The sequence below is a fragment of the Eulemur rufifrons genome, chromosome 6 (genome assembly GCF_041146395.1).
Source record: "Eulemur rufifrons isolate Redbay chromosome 6, OSU_ERuf_1, whole genome shotgun sequence".
In the NCBI taxonomy this organism is placed as follows: domain Eukaryota; kingdom Metazoa; phylum Chordata; class Mammalia; order Primates; family Lemuridae; genus Eulemur; species Eulemur rufifrons.
The window spans coordinates 11,691,544-11,714,183 of NC_090988.1; the positions used below are offsets into that span (position 1 = coordinate 11,691,544).

Here is a 22,640-nt window from a genome sequence, read left to right on the forward strand (position 1 = left end):
ATGCTATGATTGTTTGTCCCCTTTAAACCTCACGTTAAAATTTGATCCACAGTGTTGGAGGTGGGGCACAATGGGAGGTGTTTGGGTTATGGGGGCAGATCTCTCATAAATAGATTACTGCCCTCCCATGGGGGTGAGTTCTTTCTTTTTTTTTTTTTTTTATTTCAGCTTATTATGGGGGTACAAAAGTTCAGGTTATGTATATTGCCCCATCCCCCCAAGTCAGAGCTTCAAGCGTGTCCATTCCCCAGACAGTGCACATCGCACTCATTGTGTAGGTATACACGCATCCCCTCCCCCACCCCCCACATCTGTCCGACATCCAATTGGTGTTATTCCCAAATGTGCACTTAGGTGATGATCAGGGAAACCAATTTGGTGGTGAGCACATGTGGTGCTTATTTTTCCATTCTTGGGATACTTCACTTAACAGAATGGGTTCCAACTCTCTCCAGGAGAACAAAAGAGATTCTATATCACCATTATTTCTTAGAGCTGAGTAATCCTCCATGGTATACAGCAAAACCCAGTTACTAAAAAGCCCTCAATGTATTCTGTGTGATTGTAATACCAACCATTCTCCCATTTTTCCTCTATACTCTTTTGCAATCATTTCCTGGATTTTCTTTCATAGTTTTATCACCTAAGCAGGGCCTTATCATCATCTACATCCAACCCAAAGCAAGATGAAGAGAATGTGGAAATGGCACAACATAGCCTTAAAACGGTGCCCCTCATGTCTGGAACTTTCACATGCCATATTGCACTGCAGCAAAGAGTGAGAAATGTGTGTTCTGGAGGAAGAGTGAACAGCAGCAATCTCTGCCACACTGGGCTAGTTGTATTGGTGCCTAACAAATATCAAAGATGTGAGAATAAATAAGATATTGGGTGTAAGAACTTATTCCTGACCCTGGGATTAGTAAGCACCTAAAACAACAGTATTTACTTTAGGCCACTCATATGGGTTTTCATTTATAGCATAGGCTGGTATAAAACAAGAGTATAATCATACAACCTAAAGTAGGCAATAGAGCTATATATATAGTAGAGAATGTGAAGATTACTTTGTGGATGTTTTTCTTATTTGAGCATTAGGCTGTTATTTGTGTTCTGAGGCACATTCACTAAATTCACTAAAAACATTATTCATGGTTCACTGATTTTTTTTTTTTTTACAAGTAGGAAAATTTTGTATAATTTAAAAAACCGTGATAGATTTAGAATCAAAACACCCAAGTTCCAGTCCTAGCTCTACCATTGATGAGTAGCAATTTGGAACAAGGCATGAAATTCTCTCGGCACCAGGCCATTCAGCTGTGAAGTGGGAAGTAGGATTCCCTCCCCCGTTGGTCTCTCAGTTCTTCTCTGAGGAGCAGAGAGACTGACAGATGGGACAGTGCAGAGGAAACGGCACAGGCTCCCCCAAAGAGCAATTGTAACACCTGCGCATGTCTCTACACTGATATATGCATTGGGTTAATTCAACATTATGCCAGAGAGACAGAGAGAGACTTAGGTGAGTCTAGCAGTCTCTCCTTCACTGAAGAAGATGTCAGGCTCTGCCTCAGATGCAAAACTTCCTCACACTGAGTGAAATCTTAGTGTTTAAAGGTACAAGTCTGTACAACATGGGCCCTGAATGTAAATTACTTCAGCTAGTTCTCAGGTGAATTAACAGTGAAACGTTCCAGTGCTAGAGAGAAGCAAACTATTCTAGACCTATGGAAACTATCCTTTCATTTCCAACTTAGAACTAACACCTTTTGTATTAACCTGGATGGAACTGGAGACCATTCTTCTAAGTGTAGTATCGTAAGAATGAAAAAATAAACACCACATGTACTCAACATTAAATTGGAACTAATCCATCAACACTTATATACACATATGGAAATAACATTAATCAGAAATCAAGCAGGTGGGAGTGGGCAAGAGAAGATGGGTAAATTCACACTTAACAGATACAATGCACCCTCTCTGGGGGATGGGCACACAAATAACTTTGACTCAAATGATACAAAAACAATTTATGTCACCAAAATATTTGTACCACCATAATATTCTGAAATTTAAAAAAATTAATATCCATCATCTTTTTGACTGTTTTCTCAAAGGGAAAATAATATAGCATCCTGTTCAAACAAATCGTCATCATGATTTAGTTTATTCACCAAACATTTCTTTCAAATTATCATTTATCTCTGAACTGTAATATGAGATGTTAGTACCTTAAAATCCACATGGAAATAGCAAATGAAAACCAACATAAACAGGAGTGATTCGGTTCTTTCCAGGGCCTCCAGCCCTCTGGGTTTATCCTGTCTTTAATATCAAGTGGCTGAAGTCTTCTTCCTGCTTAGGAAAACTGCATGATCACTATAATATTTATAGGGCCTTAAAATGTGGAGAGTGACACAGGCAGAAGCTGTGATTTTTCTGTCTTTTTACTTCCTAAATTCCTTCTTCCTGACTGACTTTGTTACCACTCATGATGTTTCCTCCTAAAGATGCTCTCCTTTCTCTTCTGCTTCCCCCAAAATGTGGCCACAGGTTTATCACATTCATTCCCTAAACCATTATTAATATATAGCCATTGTGGATTACAAGTTTTATTAAATATTTATGACAGTGAAAGATAATTACAGTACTCATCAGAACAGATACAAATTCACTTTGGAATGCCATTTCTAAATCCTTGTTGGCCATTGTCTACAGAGGCACCTCTGATTTGTTGGCTGTATGTTTGTTTTGGTCCTGACCTAATGACATGTCCTGGGCTCCTTTCTTTCCATGCCCTGCTCTGTGAATTACAAGCATCTGAAAACATTTCAAATTCTTTTTTTTTTTTTTTTTTTTTTTTGCAGTTTTGTAAACAAGTGATCTCCCTACTTGAGAAAATTATTAATATCTTGACCTATTCTAGCTTAACAGACCTCTTCTTTCACAAGGAAAAGAATGATCAAACTACTATCTGGATCAAAAAAACAACAACAAAGCAACATACATCCTGAGAGAAGTTAATATGTAATCTAGAAACAAAGCATACTCAGTTTCCCAAAAGTAATATTTTTGCATATATAATTTCATGCTTAGTTAATAAAAATAATAAAATCAAATAAAAAGAAAGTATACCGGAGAGAAAGGTACCCTTAAAATTCGGAGGCTGTTAGAGTATTACAGGCTTTTTCATGAAGAAGCTGTCTGACTTCATGCAATAAATGTATTTTGATGGTCTACTGTGAGTCATTTTTAATGTACAAAGGTAAATGTGAAATTTATGCCAAAAGAAGATTAATGCATAGACAAAGACATTACAAAGACAAAATGGATTATATATGATAGGCCTTGTGGAGCACTGCATCTCTATGAAACACTGGCATTTGAAGGAGACAAGATGCTGCCCAGTGGGAGATGGAAAGACAAGAGTAGAAACAGGTTGTCTGATTAATGTGTGCACTGTGCAAGTCAAAGAAAAGAAACTCACAGCCACCAATAACCCATTGTTATCCTAGTTTTACTTCACTTGATTACTTGCAGAAGCATCCACCTTTTCCAGGAGGAAAAAAGAAAGTCCATAATGACAATGGAAAAAACAGAGATTAAAACTTCCTTAACTTCATTACAAAATTGGAAAAATGATGGAGAAGGGGGAAAATGTGCAAGTCACGGGGAAAAAGAAGACCTATATTAAAAAATAGTTGGAAACATAGAGAGGATACTCAAAAGAAACATAGGAAAAAATATTACCTCCTAAACTGTTGTAATAAAATACAGACACTCCCTGCTCTATAACTACATGCACCAAGAGATGTTGTTTCTGATCAAAATTTTCTAGTACTCAAGGTTTTTCTCAGTGAAAATTTAACATCTTTGTTCCTCAAGCTATAAAATAAGGGGTTCATCATGGGCACCACATTGGTGTATAGGACAGAATAGATTTTTCCCTCATTTATAAACCCAGCAGAAGATGGCCTGAGATACATAAATGCACCTGATCCAAAGAACAGAGAGACAGCAACTATATGGGAACTACATGTGCTAAAGGCTTTGGATCTGCCCTCCTTGGAGCTGATTTGAAGGATGTTGCAAAGTATGCAACCATAAGAAATAAAGATGGTGAGACTGGGCACAGTGATATTGATGCCCCCTGTGATGAAAACCACCATCTCATTAGCATAGGTGCTGGTGCAGGAGAGCTGGAGCATTGGAAAGATATCGCAGAAATAGTGGTTGATGGTGTTTGCATCACAGAAGGTCAGTCTCAGCATGCATCCAGTGTGGGCCATGGCACCAGAGAAGGCCATCAAGTATGAACCAAGCATGAGGTTGCAACACACTTTAGGAGACATGACAATGTTATACAAAAGTGGGTTACAGATGGCCACATAGCGGTCATAGGCCATTGACATCAGCACATAACATTCAGAAATGATTAGAAAACAGCAAAAGAAAAGCTGTGTCATGCACCCCGTGTAGGAGATAATGTTCTTCTCTGATATGAAGTTCATCAGCATTTTGGGTGCAAACACAGAAGAATAACAGAGGTCTATGAAGGACAAGTTAAAGAGGAAAAAGTACATGGGGGTGTGAAGGTGTGAACTCAACCCAATTAGAATTAACAAGCCCAAATTCCCCAACACAGTGACCACATACATTGCTAGAAACAGGAAGAACAGGGGCATTTGAAAATCTGGCTGCTCTGTTAATCCCATCAGAATGAATTCAGTTACACAGGAGCCATTCTTCTCTAAGAGGATCTGTGGACACAGGAATAAAAGGGTTGCATTAGAGGACAATCCAGCTCTTACCACAAAGCTGGTCCCATAAGCATTGGGCATATGCTGGGGTTGTGTGAGTCTAGTCCAACTGGACCCACAGTATCTGCCATTACCACTACCATGATACAGAGTGATACCAACTTCCTCTTATAAGAGTCTTACTAAGCTACATACAGCAAACCGCACCACCAACTTAGCCTACAGCATGAAGGCTGAAGCCATCAGTTGCAAACATGACTGCTGGAAATAAGAGGGGATAAAAGGGAAGAAGGGTGGCCCAGGACAGAATTGTCCTCCTCTCCTGTCATTATTTCTTTTTTTTTTTTTTCCCTTTTCTTTTCCTTCCTTCTTTCTTTCTTTCTTTCTTTTTTTTTTTTTGGAACAGGGTCTCGCTCTGTTGCCTGGGCTAGAGTGCCATGGCATCAGCCTAGCTCACAGCAACCTCAAATTCCTGGGTTCAAGCAATCCTTCTGCCTCAGCCTCCCAAGTAGCTGGGATTACAGGCATGTGCCACCATGCCTGGCTAATTTTTTTCTATATATATTTTTAGCTGTCCAGATTATTTCTTTCTATTTTTAGTAGAGACAGGGTCTAGATCTTGCTCAGGCTGGTCTTGAACTCCTGACCTCGAGCGATCCTCCCACCTTGGCCTCCCAGAGTGCTAGGATTCATGTCATTATTTCTTCATTCACTTCATCCCTTTGCTCACCAGTAAAATTGGTGCCAGAGAGACACCTTAGTGACATTGTGCTGTCCTTTAATGCAGATTAAACTCTGTGGGTGGGAGCTAAAACATTGTTTCTAATCCACAATTATGGGACCAGAGTCCAGAACAGGTTAAGTTACTGCCCCAAGTGATACAATAAAATCCCTACATCTAGAACAGAGAGTGTTCTGTCCATAGAGAGGGAACTCACTGATTAGATACTGCAACCACTGGGTTGACTAATATCTGGATGTTCTCTGCTGCCCCTTGAAGAGATCCTTCTGGCACCTTCATTTGAATCCGAGAACTGAATAATATGGAAAAGAAAGTGGCCTATCTTAGATTCATGGACTTCCATCTCAAAACAAGGAGAACAGTAATATGCATGGAATTCAGTAACTCACCCTCCTTAAATCAGAAGTACTTGGTGCTTCCTTATTCTTGTTATTTATGACCATAGTTCTGGAAGAGAAATTTCAGGTTCTGAGGCTTTAGTTGCTTTGATACTAGGAAGGTGCAGTCCACCTTTAAACTGCAATATGTCCTGCAAATTTCTATGTTCTACAGATCATAATTTCTTACTATGACTTTGAGTACTCTTACACAACAGAGAAAAATAAAGTGTTTATTATTGTCATGTTTGCCACTAGATAAGACATAGAAGATTTAATATGAGTTTGCTGATAGAATGCACCTGGTTATAAACAGGATAGAAGCTTCTATGTCTTCTCCCAAGAGAACAACTTGTAGGTGTAAAAGGGAAATAAAGGGATTGTATTTACACCCTGGACCATGATCTGCAGTTCCTCAGGGACTCACAATTTTACTCAAGTCTTCCCTTCACCCTTGGGCTTGTACATCCCCCAAGACAGAACCAAAAATAAACTCCCATCTCCCCATCACCTTTATATCTTATGGGAAATATATTGCTTTGAATTTTTCTCTCTCTCTTCAACTTCCTAAATGAAAATTTTGAACAGGTTCTACCTCCATACTTTCTACATTTTTATCTCAAGTTTTGCAAGAATTGCAGTAACTTATCTCAGTTGTTGTTTTACATGGAATATCACAGTTTTTTTTTAATTCCTTTCTTCCTTCTAAACTTTTTACTTCTAAACACCTACCTGATGATTCTGCTGAGAGTTTAAATGTAACCACTAATTTAAATGTTATTTAAACTCTCTGTGATTCATGTTCATGTTTGCTAAAAGAGGCTACGTTGTCACAGGGGAACACAACACAGAACAGGATTCTGCCAGCACCCATGGAGACAGAATTTAGACCATCCTCAGCCAGAGTGGAATTCTTGCCCAAGCAGTAGAAACCCAAGTTCCAGCTAGCCCCAACAATAGCTAAAGAAAGTGGCCTGAGGCCCTAAATTCATAATGCAGTGAGGCCACAAGGACTGTAGTACTTGGGCAAGCCCTGTGGCTGTTCTCTTTCAAAGCCAATGGATAGGGGTTGCACGTGACCCAGTGAGATATCAGTTGTGTTGGCTCAGCAAGTGCCTGGCCCATCCATCATCCAACCCCGGCAGTGTAGCTCAGGGAGAGTCTTCTGCCAGGGGAAAGGAAAGGGAAGAGTACAAAGGACATTGTCTTGCAACTTGAGAATCAGCTGAGCCATAATAAAATAAAGTACCAAGCAGATTCCTGCAGCCCCTGATTCCAGGCTTAGTTCCTGGACAACATTTCTAGACTCACCCTGGGCCTGCTGTTCTGAGGGAAAGGACCCAGTCCTTGCAGGATTTACTACTTGCTGACTTAAGGGCCCTTATGCTTTGCATAAACATCAGAGGTAGCCAAGCAGCAGTCACCCTGGGCATTTGGTGAGATGGGGCTGGCTTCAGGGTTAACCTGGCACAAGGATGACCTGGTACAGCTGTAGTGGCCATCAAGGAATGCCCACATCACTCCCCCCCCCCAACTTCAGCAGCCTAGCATGGAGAGTGAGATAAGAGGGTGAGTGACGTTGCCTGGTAATCCAGAGAATTCTCTCATATCTTACCCAAGTCCACCAAGGTGGTACCACAAAGAGTCTGCAAGAGTCACAGTGTTACTGAGCATGGGGCACCCCCCAGTGCTCATATGGCAGCACAATCCAAAGATTTAGATCAGAACACTAAATTCCCTTTGATTACCTGGAAAGCCTTTTCAAGAGGATGAGTTGGAATAAGCCCAGACTCCAAAGATTAGATTAGATTAAATGCCCAACTCTTCAATGCCCAGACATTGACAAACATCCACAAACATGAAACAATGTCCAATAAAACATGACCTCACCAAATTAACTAAATAAGACACCAGTGACCAATTATGGAGTAATGGAGATATGTGACCTTTCACAAATGGAATTCAAAATAGCTGTTCTGAAGAAGCTAAATGAACTTCAAGAAAACATGGAGAAGGAATTCCAAAGCCTATTAGAGAAATTTGACAAAGAGATTGAAACATTTTTTAAAAATCAAGCAGAAATTCTGGAGCTGAAAATTCAGTTGACAAAATGAAAAATGTATCAGAATTTCTCAATATGAGAATTGATCAAGCAGAAGAAAGAATTACACAGGCCATTTGATAATACACAAACAGAAGAGAAGAAAGAAAAAAAAAGGAATGAAGCACACCTACAAGATCTAGAAAATGGCCTCAAAAAGGCAACCTAACAGTTATTGGCCTTGAAGAGGAGGTGGAGAAAGAGATGAGGGCAGGAAATTTATTCAAAGAAGTAACAACAGCGAACTTTCCAAATCTAGAGAAACATACCATTATTCAGCTACAAGAAGGTCATAGAACACCAAGCAGATTTAACCCAAACAAGACTACCTCAAGGGTTTTATTAATCCAGCTCCCAAAGGTCAAAGATAAAGAAAAGGTCCTAAGGGAAGCAAGAAAAAAGAAAAAAAAAACATAAAAGAGCTTCAACATGACTGGCAATAGACTTTTCAGTGGAAACTTTATAGGCCAGGAGAGAGAGGCATGTCATATGCAAAGTGCTAAAGCAAAAAACCAATGCTAGAATATTATACCTTATAAAAATATCCTTCAAACATGAAGGAGAAAAGAAGACATTCCCGAGAAACAAAAGCTGAGGGTTTTCATCAACACCAGAACGGTCCTTCAAGAAATACTAAAAGGAATTCTTCAACCTGAAAGAGAAGGACATTAATGAACAATAAGAAATTATCTGAAGGTATAAAACTCACTAGTAAGTACACAAATACAGAATACTCTATTGCTGTGATTGTGGTGGCATAAACCATTTACATCCTGAGTGAGAAGACTAAAAGACAAATCTATCAAAAATAATAAATACAAGTTTTTAAGTTAGAGTATAAAAAGATACAAATGGAAACAACAAAAATTCAAAAGGCAGGGAGAGAATGGAGGTAAAGTGTAGTTTCTTTTAGATTTTCTTTGCATCTTTGTTTTGTAAGCATAAACAAGTTGTTATCTGTTTAAAATAATTGGTTACAAATTTTTTTTTTTTTGCAAGTCTCACGGTAACTTCAAATTTAAAAACCTACAACAGATACACAAAAAATAAAAATCGAGAAATTAAAACACACTAACTACCAGAGAAAATAACTTTTCCACAAAGGAAGACAGGACAGAAGGAAGGAACAGAGGACTACAAAACAATCAGAAATCTAATAACAACATAAAGTAGTAAGCCCTTATGTATCTATAATAACATTGAATGTAAATGGACTACACTCTCCAATCAAAATACATACAGTGGCTGAATGGATAAAAAACGAAGACTCAACTGTATGCTGTTTTCAAGAAACTCACTTCACTTATAAAAATAGATATAGACTGAAAATAAAGAGATGGAAAAAGATGTTCCATGAAAATGGAAACCAAAAAAAGAGTAAGAATAGCTATACTTCTATCAGATAAAATAGATTTCAAGACCAAAACTGTAAAAAAGAGGCAAAGAACATCATTCTATAATGACAAAGAGGTCAATTCAGCAAGAGGTTATAACAATTCCATATACTTATGCACCCAACACTGGAGCACCCAGATATATAAAGCAAATATTACCAGAGCTAAAGAAAGAGATAGACCCAATACAATCATTGTTGGAGATCTCAACACCCACATTCATCATTGTAGAAATAATTCAGACAGTAAATCAACAAAGAAAAATTGGACATAATCTTTACTATAGAACAAATAGACATAATAGATATTTATAGAATATATCATACAATAAATGCAGAATACATGTTTTTCCTCTCAGCTCATGGATAATTCTCAAGGATAGACCATATGTTAGGCCACAAAACAAGTTTTTAAAAATTAAAAAACATTTAAGTCATATCAAATATTTTCTCTGACAACAATGGAATAAAACTAGAAATCAATAAGATAGAATTCAATAAAACTAAAGATCAATAAGAGGAACATTGGAAACTATACAAACACATGGAAATTAAACAACATGCTCATGAATGACCATTGGGTCAAAGAATAAATTAAGAAAGAAATTTAGAAATTTCTCAAAGCAAATGAAAACACAACATACCAAAAAAGTATGGGATACAGTAAAAGCATTACTAAGAGGAAAGTTTATAACAATAAGGGCCTACGTCAAAAAAGTACAAAAGCTTCAAGAAAACAACATAACATTATATTTTAAAAGAATTGGAAAAATGAGCAAACCAAATGTAAAATCAGTAGAAGGAAAGAAATACTAAAAATCAGAGCAGAAATAAATGAAATTGAATCAGAAAAAATATGAAAGAACAAAACAATAAGTTGGTTTTTTGAGAAAATAAAACTCACAAAGTTTTGGCTGGACTAACTTAAAAAGAGAGAAAAACCCCAAATAAATATAATCAGAGATGAAAAAGGAGACATTATAACTGATACTGCAGAAATTCAAAGTATCATTACAAACTGCTATGAGCAAGTATCTGCCAATTAATTGGAAAACCTAGAAGAAATAGATAAATATCTAGACACAATCTACCAGCATTGCACCAGGGAGAAATCCAAAACCTAAATAAACCAATAACAAGTAATGAGATAAAAGCAGAAATATAAAGTCTCTCAGCAAAGAAAAGTCCAGGTCCTGATGGCTTCACTGCTGAATTCTACCAACCATTCAAAGAAGAACTTAATACCAATTCTACTTAAAGTATTTCAAAAAATCAAGGAGGAGTGCATACTCCCAAACTTATCCTATGAGGCCTGTATCACCCTAATACCAAAACCAGACAAAGGCACAACAACAACAAAAAGAAAACTATAGGCCAAATCTAGGATCAACATAGATACAAAAATCTTTAACAAAATACTAGCAAACCAAATTAAGCAGCACATTTAGAAGATTATTCATCATGATAAAGTGGAATTCACCCCAGGGATGCAAGGATGTTTCAACATAAGTAAATCAATCAATGTGATACATCATGTCAACAGAACAAAGGACAAAAAACATATGATCATTTCGATTGATGCTAAAAAAGCATTCAATAAAATTCAACATGCTACATGATAAAAACACCCAAAAAACTGGGTACAGAGGAACACACATCAACATCATAAATGCCATATATTACAGACTCACAGTTAGTATCATACTGAATGGGGAAAAACTGAAAGTCTTCCCTCTAAGATCTAGAACAAAAAAAGGACACCCTCTTTCACCAATGTTATTCAGCGTAGTACTGGAAGTTCTAGCTACAGCAATCAGGCAAGAGTAAGAAATAAAGAACATCCAAATTAGAAAGGAAGACATCAAATTATCCTTATTTGTACTTCATACAATCTTATTTCTACAGAAACCAAAGGATTCCACAATAAAATACTGTTAGAACTGATAAAGAGATTCAGTAAAGTTGCAGGATACAGAATCAACATACAATCAGTAGCATTCCTATATGCCAACAGCAAACAACCTAAAAAAGAAACCAAGAAAGTAATCCCATTTACAATAGCTATAAATAAAATACATAGCAATAAGCTTAATAAAAGAAGTTAAAAACCTCTACAATGAAAACTATAAAATATAGAAGAAAGGAATTGAGGACACAAAAACAAATGGAAAGATATTACATGCTGATGGATTAGGAGAATCAATGTTGTTACAATATTCATACTACTCAAAGCAATGTACAGATTCAACCCAATCCCACATCAAAATACCAATGACATTCTTCATAGAAATAGAAAACATAATCCTGAAATTTACATGGAGCCACAAAAGACCCAGAATATCCAAAGCCATCCTGAACAAAAAGAACAAAACTGGAGGAGTCACATTACATTACTTCAAATTATACACAGCTGCAGTAACCAAAACAACATGGTTAATGGCATAAAAACAGACACATAGACCAATGGAACAGAATAGAGAACCCAGAAATAAATCCACCCATCTATACTGAATTTATTTCCAACAAAAGTGCCAAAAACATACATTTAGGAAAGGATAATCTCTTGAATAAACTGTGCTGGAAAACAGGCTATCCATTTGCAAAAGAATGAAAGTAGGCCCTTGTCCCTTGCTATAAACAAAGATCAAATTAAAATGGAATAAGTACTTAAATCTAAGACCTCAAATTATGAAACTACTGAAAGAAAACATTGGGGAAATGTTCCAGGACATTTGTCTGGGTAATAATTTCTTGAGTAATGCCAAAAAGCATAGGCAACTAAAGCAAAATTGGACAAATGGGATCATATCAAGCTAAAAAGCTTCTGCATAGCAAAAGGAACTATCAAAAAAGTGAAGAGACACCCCACAGACTGGTAGAAAATATTTGCAAACTACCGTTCTCACATGAGACTAATAACTAGAATATGTAAGGAGCTCAAACAATTCAATAGAAAAAGAAAACAAATAATCTGATTAAAAATGGGCAAAAAATCTGAATAGACATTTCTCAAAAGAAGACATACTGATGGCAAACAGTATATGGAAAAATGCTCTATATCATCAGTTATTAGTGAAATGCAAATCAAAACCTCAATGAGATATCATCTTACCCCAGTTAAAATGGCTTTTATCAAAAAGACAGGCAATAACATATGCTGGCTAGGATATGGATAAAGGGGAACCCTTATGCACTGTTTGTGACAATGTAAATTAGTGAAACCACTATGGAGAACAATGTGGAGGTTCCTTAAAAAACTAAAAATACACCTGCCGCATGACCAGCAATCCACTGCTAGTATATATCCAAAAGAAAGGAAATCAATATATCAAAAAGACATCTGCACTCCCATGTTTAGTGCAGCACAATAGCCAAGATTTGGAATCAACTTAGTTATCCATCAACAGATGAATAGATAAAGAAATTGTGGTACATATACACAATGGAATATTATTCATCCATAAAAATAATGAAATCTTGTCATTTGGAACAACAAACGGAGGTAGAGAACATTATGTTAAGTGAAATAAGCCAAGCATAGAAAAATAAAACTCATGTGGGAACTAAATATTAAAACAATTGCTCTCATAGAGACAGAGAGTATAATGATGGTTACCAGTGGCTGGAAAAGGTAGCAGGGAGGGGATAAATTGGGTGCAAAAATACTGATTGATAGAATGACCAATATTTGATAGCACAACAAAGTGATTATGTCAATAAGTAATGGTATACTCTAAAATAACTTAAAGAGTGTAATTGAAACATTCTTAACACAAAAAAAGGTGATAAATACCTGATCCAGGATTTCAGTTTGTTATCTTTTAGATGGTTTAAAATTATTATTTTTGGATATTTTGTCAAGCAGTTCATGAATCTCCATTTCTTTAAAGTTAAATACTGGAGCATTATTGCTTCATTTTTTTGTAATACATGAAGCCTTATGTTCGTGTCTATGCATCTGACAAGCAAACAGATCTTCAGGTCTTCATAAACAGACTTGTATTGAACCAGTAAAAACCTTTCTATCTCGGGTCCCCAGACCGATAGTACTGCCTCCAAGATCATAGACAAACAGGTCTAGAGCCAGGTTATGTGATTGCTGCTAGGTCTGCAGTAGGGACTGTTATAAGTGGTCCACATGAGTGTGTTTTTCACTGGGTCTCTGGGCCAATAGCACTGCCCTTGGGCTACGGAAGAGTGGTCTGGAGCTGGCTCATAAGGCTGCTTCAGAGTCTGCAGTCAGTTCTGAGGTTGGCAGACCTATTACTGGAACACGGAAGAGCACGTCCCGTGTTGGGTCTCTGGGAGGGCAGGGCTGCCTCAGGACCATGATAGAGCAGGCTTGCAGTCAAGTCACAGGACAGATTTAGACCCCACAATCAGGATGAAGATCAGGGGATCCTCCCACCAGGGGCAGAGATCGGCATATGTCCCAGCAGGTCTTTGCAGGAAAAAGAATACCCTCAGACTGTGACAGAGCAAGGCTTGGGCTAGGTCACACTGCTGCTTCAGAGTGTGCAGTTGGTTCAAATTCAGCCAGCCTGTTACTGGGATATAATAGGCATGACTCTTCTGGGATCTCTTACAAGTGGGCCTGGTGGCAGGATCATGACTAAGCAAAGCTGGAGCTGAGTCCACAGGGCTATGGGGATGTTTCTGGTATAGATTCAGGATCATGGTCAGTGCGTCTGCCACCAGGGCATAGACCTGCTTTCTCAAAGCAGCAGTTCTTGGTCTTGGGCTCCATCATGGCTTTATAATCTGAGACCTGGATTCCACAGCTCCGACAAAAGCACTTTTACACAAGGATGGATGCTTGATCATTTTTTATGGGGAAGTATGTGTGCTAGGGACATCCTGTTCCACCATCTTGATGCTATCTATATTCTATGCTTTTAAGTTTTAAATCAACTCACAATCCTTGAACTATTTAGCTCATGTAAGGTTATATTATGCTGGTACATGTCAAAAATAAATATGCATAAATGCATATTTACACAAAATATTTATATATAATGTAGGAAAGAGCATGAGTCTATACTCATATTGAGAGGTTCCCTTAATATAAAAAAAGTCAGCCTCTCAGAACGTCTTAAAACAATTCAAAATAAGGATCATCTCCAAACCAAAGAAAATGACTTGTGCTACCACATTTATGGGACCTTGGGGGTGGGTGAGGCATGGCAAGTCTTAAGAGACAAAGATGTAACAATCAGAGCTCTTAGGCACTGAATTCCTGAAGCAATAAGCTAATTATGACTTTTTAAATTTCAATATTAGGTTTCAATGGTGCGTCTTTCTTCATCTCTATGTTTCATTTAAAATCTTTCCAATACATGTATGATTTTGAAACTGCCATACTCACTAAATTAGTAAAAAAATGGAAATTCATGCTGCAGCATTATGGAAGAGAATTCAAGGTCAACAGACAATTACTACGTATATGAGTTGAGGTTAGGAATGCCCATAGGAAATTTTGTAACTACTTGTGATATTAAGAAAGAGACACTGGCCTCTCTTCAGGAGTATCTTTGTACCAACCCTGGCTCCCCATCACAAAGAAAGTCTGACTATAGATAATAAAACTTCAATAGACATTATTATGTACTGAGTTTCACAATGGTCCACAAGATCCAACGTGATCTTGCCCCTTGTTACATCTCTGTCTTCATCTCCTACGTGACTCTCTCCCTCACTCCTTTCATTCACTATAACAGTTCTTATCAGTTTTCAAACATGCCAGAACTAACACCATAGGTGTTTTTCATTGGCTGTTACACCAGCTTAAAATATTTTCCCAGATATATATTTAAAATATTAACTTCTATATGAATTAGGATCCATGTCCAATTTATCTTTGTATTTTCAGTATATAAAATATTTCTTGACATAGGGCTTTGTCCCCTCTTTGAGTTGCTTCTCCTCTTTTTAATTTCTTTTTTAATTGTATCTTGTTTTGATTTTCTATTTTTATTTTAAAATGAGAGAAAAATCTGTGGTCTTAAAATTGGTTCAGTTCATGGAAGAGCACAATGCATCTGCTGAATCACTCATCATGTAAGGCATCTGGCACACCAATAGTTTCTTACAAACACTATATTGCAGAAGGAGGGGAATGAAAAGAGACAATAGGGTTGATTTTATTTTAAATTTCCTGTTCAGTTTCCTCTTTATTTTGATAAAGTAACTTGTCATGTTATCTCAGAAAGTTAATTTTATTTAAAAATGATTTCAAGTGTGGATATTCATCTGAACTTAAGGTAGTCAAATTATTACCAGCAATTCTAAGTCAAAGTTCAGTGGTGAGGGAGTAAAATTAAGAAATGATCTAGACATGGAAATTCAGTTTATTGCTAAAAATAGACATAGCTTAACTTGGTGATATTTAAGTAAAAAACTAAATTAAGGTGCCATCGGCCGGGCATGGTGGCTCACCCCTGTAATCCTAGCAGTCTGGGAGGCCAAGGTGGGCAGATCATTTGAGCTCAGGAGTTCGAGACCAGCCTGAGCAAGAGTGAGACCCTGTCTCTACTAAAAAAATAGAGAAAGAAATTATCTGGACAGCTAAAATTATATATATAGAAAAAAATTAGCCGGGCATGGTGGCGCATGTCTGTAGTCCCAGCTACTGGGGAGGCTGAGGCAGAAGGATTGCTTAAGCCCAGGAGTTTGAGGTTGCTGTGAGCTAGGCTGATGCCACGGCACTCTAACCCGGGCAACAGAGTGAGACTTTGTCTCAAAAAAAAAAAAAAAAAAAAAAAGAAGCAGCAGCAGCCATGCTTCTAAGGTTTATACTAGTGCTTATCTATCTGATTGAATAATATATTCTTATGTTTATGAATGGAACTCCTATTTTAAATATAGTGAATATCTTACTGATTTTGAACTGCCTTATAATTCTAATGTGCAAGAAAAAATAATCTGAATGTACTCAAGCAGGAAGCCACCATCTTAAACTTTAACTAACCTGACATTACACACTAAACCTCTGTGACTCACTAGGACCACTTGATAGTATCATACCAGTAACTCAGTGTCACTAGTGTATTCAAATAATATTACTTGAGCACCAATAAGATACTAAGACCTGAGAATATAACAGTTAACAAAGAGATGTTCTACGTTTAAAGGCCTTGTACTTTTGTATGGGATAGAGAATTTTTTTACAGAGGTGCCTAGGACATTCGCAAATTGAAGCTGGGACCTTCAATTACTCATTATTGAAGCTCATGTGACTTAACTATGAAACTGGCTAACATCTAAATTCTAATAAATTTGAGTTTAGATACCAATGCCATTTTAGACATGAAAGCATGTTTATGGGTTTTATGCCTTTGTGTGTAAATATAAATATATATTATATTACATATTCAATGTTATATATATATACACATTTTTTTTTTACACACACAAGAACCACTTGTGGTTGGGCATATCAGCTCTGAATGTTTGACAACTCTTCACAAGAGTCAGGGCTGTATTCAGCTGGCCTCATGAGGATCAAAGTGGGCATCTGCCTGCAGGGCAGCTAACACAAGACTCGTATCTGCCAAGCCTTGTTAATAGCAGTAGGCTTTCTCCCTGAACAGACACACAAAAAAAGAATAGGTTTTTGACCCCATCAGAATGCAAGATGAACTTCACCCACTATACTCAGCATGCATCTATCCTACTTAGAGTGGTGAGAAGGTGAAAGGTCTTAATTAACTCCATTTTCTTCCCTATGCATGGAACACATATGGTAGCATTAAAACATAGTTTTTCATTACTCATACTTTTAAAGTCTGTGCCCTATCCAAAGAGCCACTCATTTTATGGGAAAAGAATCTCTGTTTAGTCTCACTTTTATAATATATCCAGACTGACAAATGAATGTAAAAAGCACTTATAATACAATGTGATACATGGAACTGTAGAAGTAAATATGAATGGGATGAAAGCCAAAAGAAGAAAACCTTCATTCAGTCTTAAGGAATCAAAAAATGCTCCCAGGAAGACAGAACAAGTAGATAACAAAATAGGGGAGATAAAGAGGTAGTAGAACCAGGCACAGGGAAGAGAATGGCTCAAGCATTAAAATAATACCAAGTGTAATACAAAGGTTCTGAGCTGTAACACACTGTATCTTACTTTGCACAATTTAATTCACACCTGTACACAGGATACTTAGCTTTCTACCACACTTTACAATTTCTATAATGAGCTCCAATTTCAAACTTTAGTTTTGATAAGTAGGGATCAATGCATTGATGGCCATTTCCATAAATTGACCTTTCCTTGGAGAGTAGGGAGGGGGTTAAATACTTAGGAACTAATTAAAAACCATTTTGCTTGGTTCTATTGTCTCTGTTCTGTGATTTTTCATTTGTTTTGTTTTATTTTGTTTTTTGAGAAAGAGTCTTGCTCTGTTGCCTGGTAGAGTGCTGTGGCATCAGCTTAGCTCACAGCAATCTCAGACTCCTGGGCTCCAGCGATCCTCCTGCCTCAGCCTCCCTTATAGCTGGAACTACAGGCATACCCCACCACACTTGGCTGATTTTTTATATTTTTAGTTGCCTCACTAATTTCTTTCTACTTTTTATTAGAGATGGGATCTTGCTCTTGCTCAGGCTGGTCTCAAACTCCTGAACTCAAGGAATCCTCCCACCTCAGCTTCCCAGGGCGCTAGGATTATAAGCATGAGCCACCATACCCAGCCTATGTTCTCTGTTTTGTTTTTAATTTTTAGCTAAAATATCAAAAGGCTCTTGCCTGAATAAAGCAAGAGCAAAGTAAAAATACTATTAAATCTCACCTCTGCAGACTTCACTACTTTGGGAACTTTAATCCAAAGATTCAAGTCAAAATTTTGTCATATTACTGTTAATCTTTTCACATTTCCTAATCCCTATGTCAGTTGTGAGTGAGCTCTTGTTCTGGGTTCATATTTTAAATTGTTCTTCTGTAGTCGCAGTCCTTTATTGTCGTTTTTCATTTTTTTTTTTTTTTGTTTGTTTTTTTTTTTGTCATTCCCAGCAGGAACTACCAAAATATTTGTTTTCACCGTTTTCTGGCCATCTCATTTCACCATCATTTTAATAAATCACATCATCTACTCTTAATCAATGCCAACTTTCCTGTTGTGACCTATTTATACAAAGGCAAAACCCATGATGATTGCATTATGATTACATACATGCAAAGGCAAACAGTCAACTACTTGTTTCCTCTCATCTTTACTTAACTGAGTGTAGCTGACTTTCATCTTCAGACTCACGTCCATCCTGGTCTCCAGGAACAGCGCTTATCCACAAAGTTAGGTATAAAATGCTCTGACACAATATTAGTCACTTCTGAATCTGAATTACAATTGTAATATCCGGTCCTGATTATATTGTGTTTTACAACAGTTCTGGTAATTGAAGCAGATACATATCTACACAACAGATACAAATTCAGATTGCAGTGCAGTTTCTAAAACCTCATTAAAATTTCTTAAAAAGGGATCTCTTAATTATGGGCTATCTGCCTCTTTGGGTCCCTGCCTAAATGACATGTTCCTGGGCTACTTTCTCTCCCAGATCCTGTTCTCTGAATTGCAAGACCTTGAAAATATTTCAGTTTTTTAGAAAAATTTTGTAGAAAACTGCAAATCCCTAGTTGAGGCAATCATCTTCCAACTATACCAGGCCAAATGGCCTCATCTGTCCGAAAAGAAAAGAACTATCTAACTGTTTTTCTTTTTTTTTTTTTTTTTTTTTTTTTTTTTTTGTTGAGACAGAGTCTCACTTTGTTGCCCAGGCTAGAGTGAGTGCCGTGGCGTCAGCTTAGCTCACAGCAACCTCAGACTCCTCGGCTTAAGCGATCCTACTGCCTCAGCCTCCCGAGTAGCTGGGACTACAGGCATGCGCCACTATGCCCGGCTAATTTTTTCTATATAGATTTTTAGTTGTCCATATAATGTCTTTCTATTTTTAGTAGAGACGGGGTCTCGCTCAGGCTGGTCTCGAACTCCTGACCTTGAGCAATCCACCCGCCTCGGCCTCCCAGAGTGCTAGGATTACAGGCGTGAGCCACCGCGCCCGGCCTAACTGTTTTTCTAAACAAAAAATAAAGCAGCAGACACCCTTGAAAAAATTCATGTATCATTTAGGAACAAAGCTCAGTCAACGTTCAAAATAGAATTCTTTTATACTCATATTTACAGAAAATTATAAAATTAAGTAGACAGAAGGTATACTAGAAAGTGTAGTATATCTGAAATCAGGAATGAATAGTATGTCCTAGGCTTTTTCATTAAGAAACTGTGTGACTTTAAATAAATTATTAATCTCTGAGCATTAGTATTCTCTCCATACAATAAATATATATAAACAATCTACCATGTGCTGTTAGGCTATATGAAGGTAAATAGGAAATCTCTACCAAAAGAAGCTCAGTGCATAATGTACAGCTGCAAAATGAGTGATGTTTGATATTCATTATGAAACATTCTCTGTTTGTGACACTAGCATTTCATTTCAAGGAGACACATTTCTGCCCAGTGGAGGATGAACACACAGGAGTAGAGCCAGATGATCTGGTTCAAGCTTGCAATGATACATTACAAGTAGAAGATAAGAAACTCCACACCAATGTATTAAATTATCATATGTACCTTGAAAATATGCACATCTATTATATATCAATAAAAAATAAAATTAACAAAAGAAATCCCATACTCAATAGCACAATGTTGTCCTAGTGCTACTTTGATTTTTTGTGTAACTATTAATCTTTTTCAGAAAAAAAGAAAAGGAAGTCTGTGATGATGAATGGAAAAAAAATAACAGAGATAATTCTTAACATTCTTCATAAATGGGAAATGTTGAAATGTGGAAGAAATTGAGAAAATAGCAAAAAAAAGAAGAATAACTACTCTAAAAATTATAAACAAATTGAGAAAAGACACAAATTTTCTTTGCCATGGTAAAAAGATATAGGATAACAAGGCTGCCATTAAAATATTATAACGAAATAAACAGAATATCCCAGGCCTGTAACTACATGCACAGAGACGTATTGTTACAAATCAAAGCTTTCTACTACTCAGGGTTTTTCTCAGTGCAAGTTTAACATCTTTGTTCCTCAAGCTGTAGATTGAGGGGTTCATCATTGGAACCACATTGGTATAAAAGAAAGAAGAGATTTTTCCCTCATCCATAGACCCAGCAGAAGAAGGTTTCAGATACATAAATGCACATGATCCAAAGAACAGAGAAACAGTAATTATGTGGGAACTGCAAGTGCTGAAGGCTTTGGACCTGCCCTCCCTGGAGCTGATTTGAAGGATGTTGGAAAGAATGCAACCATAAGAAATAAAGATGGTGAGACTGGGCACAGTGATGTTGATACCCCCCACAATGAAAACTACCAGCTCATTAACGTAGGTGCTGGTGCAGGAGAGCTGGAGCACAGGGAGGATGTCACAGAAATAGCGGTTGATGGTATTTGCATCACAGAAGGTTAGTCTCAGCATGCATCCAGTGTGGGCCATGGCACCAGAGAAGGCCATCAAGTATGAACCAAGCATGAGGTTGCAACAAACTTTAGGCGATATGGCAATTTTATACAAAAGTGGGTTACAGATGGCCACATAGCGATCATAGGCCATTGATGTTAGCACATAGCATTCAGAAATGACAAAAAAACAAAAGAAGAAAAGCTGTGCCATGCACCCTGTGTAGGAGATAATGTTCTTCTCTGATATGAAGTTCATCAGCATTTTAGGTGTAAACACAGAAGAATAACAGAGGTCTATGAAGGACAAGTTAAAGAGGAAAAAGTACATGGGGGTGTGAAGGTGTGAATTCTGACCAATTAAAGTTACCAAGCCCAAATTCCCCAACACAGTGACCATATACATTACTAGAAACAGGAAGAACAGGGGGAGCTGGAGATCTGGCTGGTCTGTCAACCCCACCAGAATGAATTCAGTTACAAGAGAGACATTTCCAAGAGCCATTCTTCTCTAAGAGGATCTGTGGGGACAGAAAAAATAGTTGCATTAAAGGACAACCCAGCTCTTCCCACAATTAGTCTGCTACAAGTATGCATGAATACCTAACACTACCCTTACCTGGACCCACAAAATGTGCCTTTACAGAGCAGCACCAACTTACTCTAGAGAGAGAAGGCCAGTGCTGCCATATGCAAACATAACTTCTGGAAATAACATGAGATAAGGAAAAAAAAGGGAACGACCAGAATACAGTTGTTCCTCTCTTATCTCATCATTTCTTCACTCACTTGAGCCCTCTCCCATCCAGTAATATTGGATACAGGGGCTTTAGCTTCCTGGTGCTTCTCTGTAATGCACTTGAGACTCTATTGGGGTGGAAACCAAGACTCTCATTTCTAATCCAAAAGTAAGGAACCAGACTCTCAGACTTTAATTAACTGTTCAATGTCACAGTGAAAAAGCTATAAATCCAGAACACAGAGGGTTCTGTCCAAGGGCAGCAAACTTACTGATAGAGACACTGCAACCACAGTGCCCACTAATGTCTCTGAACATTCCCTGCTCCCTCCTCAAACACATTCTTGTACCAGTTTCACGTGCATCCAAGGATTGCACAACATGGGTGCAAATGGCATATCTTAGATCTCTGGATTTCCAGCTCATAAAGGAGGATATTGATAAAAATAGAATTCAAGAACTCACCTTTCTTAGTCCAGAATACCTTGGTGCTTCTTTATTTTTGTTATTTCCCTGTGATCCTGGAAGAGTAGTTTCAGGATCCCACGTTTTGGTTCCTTTGATTCTAAGAGGATGCAGCCCAGACCAAATTTATGCTATGTCTTCGAAATGTTTCTGAACTACAGACCATAATTTATGATTATGACTTTGATTCCCCTCAAGCAACCGAGAAAAATAAATAGTCTCTTTTATTAACACTGTAACCACTATATAAGACATAGATTTCATGTGAGTTTAATGATATAACGCACTTGGGTATAAACAGGATAGAAGCTTACTCAGTCTCTTCTCCAGGGAACAGTTCTAGGAGTAATAGGGAAATAAGGGGAGTATTTACATCTGGGACCATGTTCTGTCTTTAGTTCTTTTTTTTTATTTCAGCAAATTATGAGGGTACAAATGTTTAGGTTATGTATGTTGCTCTTGTCCCCCCCCCCCCGAGTCAGGGCTTCAAGTGTGTCCATCCCCCAGATGGTGTGCATCACACTCATTATGCTATCTTTAATTCTTTAGAGATTTAATATTCTACTCAAGTTTTTCATTCACTAT

General features: G+C 37.5%; 2 protein-coding genes across 2 annotated transcripts; both read right to left on the reverse strand.

Annotated features, from left to right (window-relative positions):
• Positions 1-3,824: 3,824 nt before the first annotated feature.
• LOC138383720 (olfactory receptor 8B3-like) lies at positions 3,825-11,076 on the reverse strand. Its single transcript, XM_069468761.1, has 2 exons — positions 11,065-11,076; positions 3,825-4,745 (listed from the first exon to the last, which is right to left on the reverse strand). The coding sequence occupies exons 1-2, from the start codon at positions 11,074-11,076 to the stop codon at positions 3,825-3,827; spliced, it is 933 nt and encodes a 310-aa protein (XP_069324862.1).
• Positions 11,077-20,423: 9,347 nt separating this feature from the next.
• On the reverse strand, positions 20,424-21,365 carry LOC138383721 (olfactory receptor 8B3-like). Its single transcript, XM_069468762.1, has one exon. The coding sequence runs from the start codon at positions 21,354-21,356 to the stop codon at positions 20,424-20,426; it is 933 nt and encodes a 310-aa protein (XP_069324863.1). The 5' UTR covers positions 21,357-21,365.
• Positions 21,366-22,640: the final 1,275 nt, after the last annotated feature.

Coding starts and splice junctions, on each gene's coding strand:
- LOC138383721 (XM_069468762.1), bottom strand. CDS start 21,356: ATGGCTCTTGGAAATGTCTCTCTTGTAACTGAATTCATTCTGGTGGGG.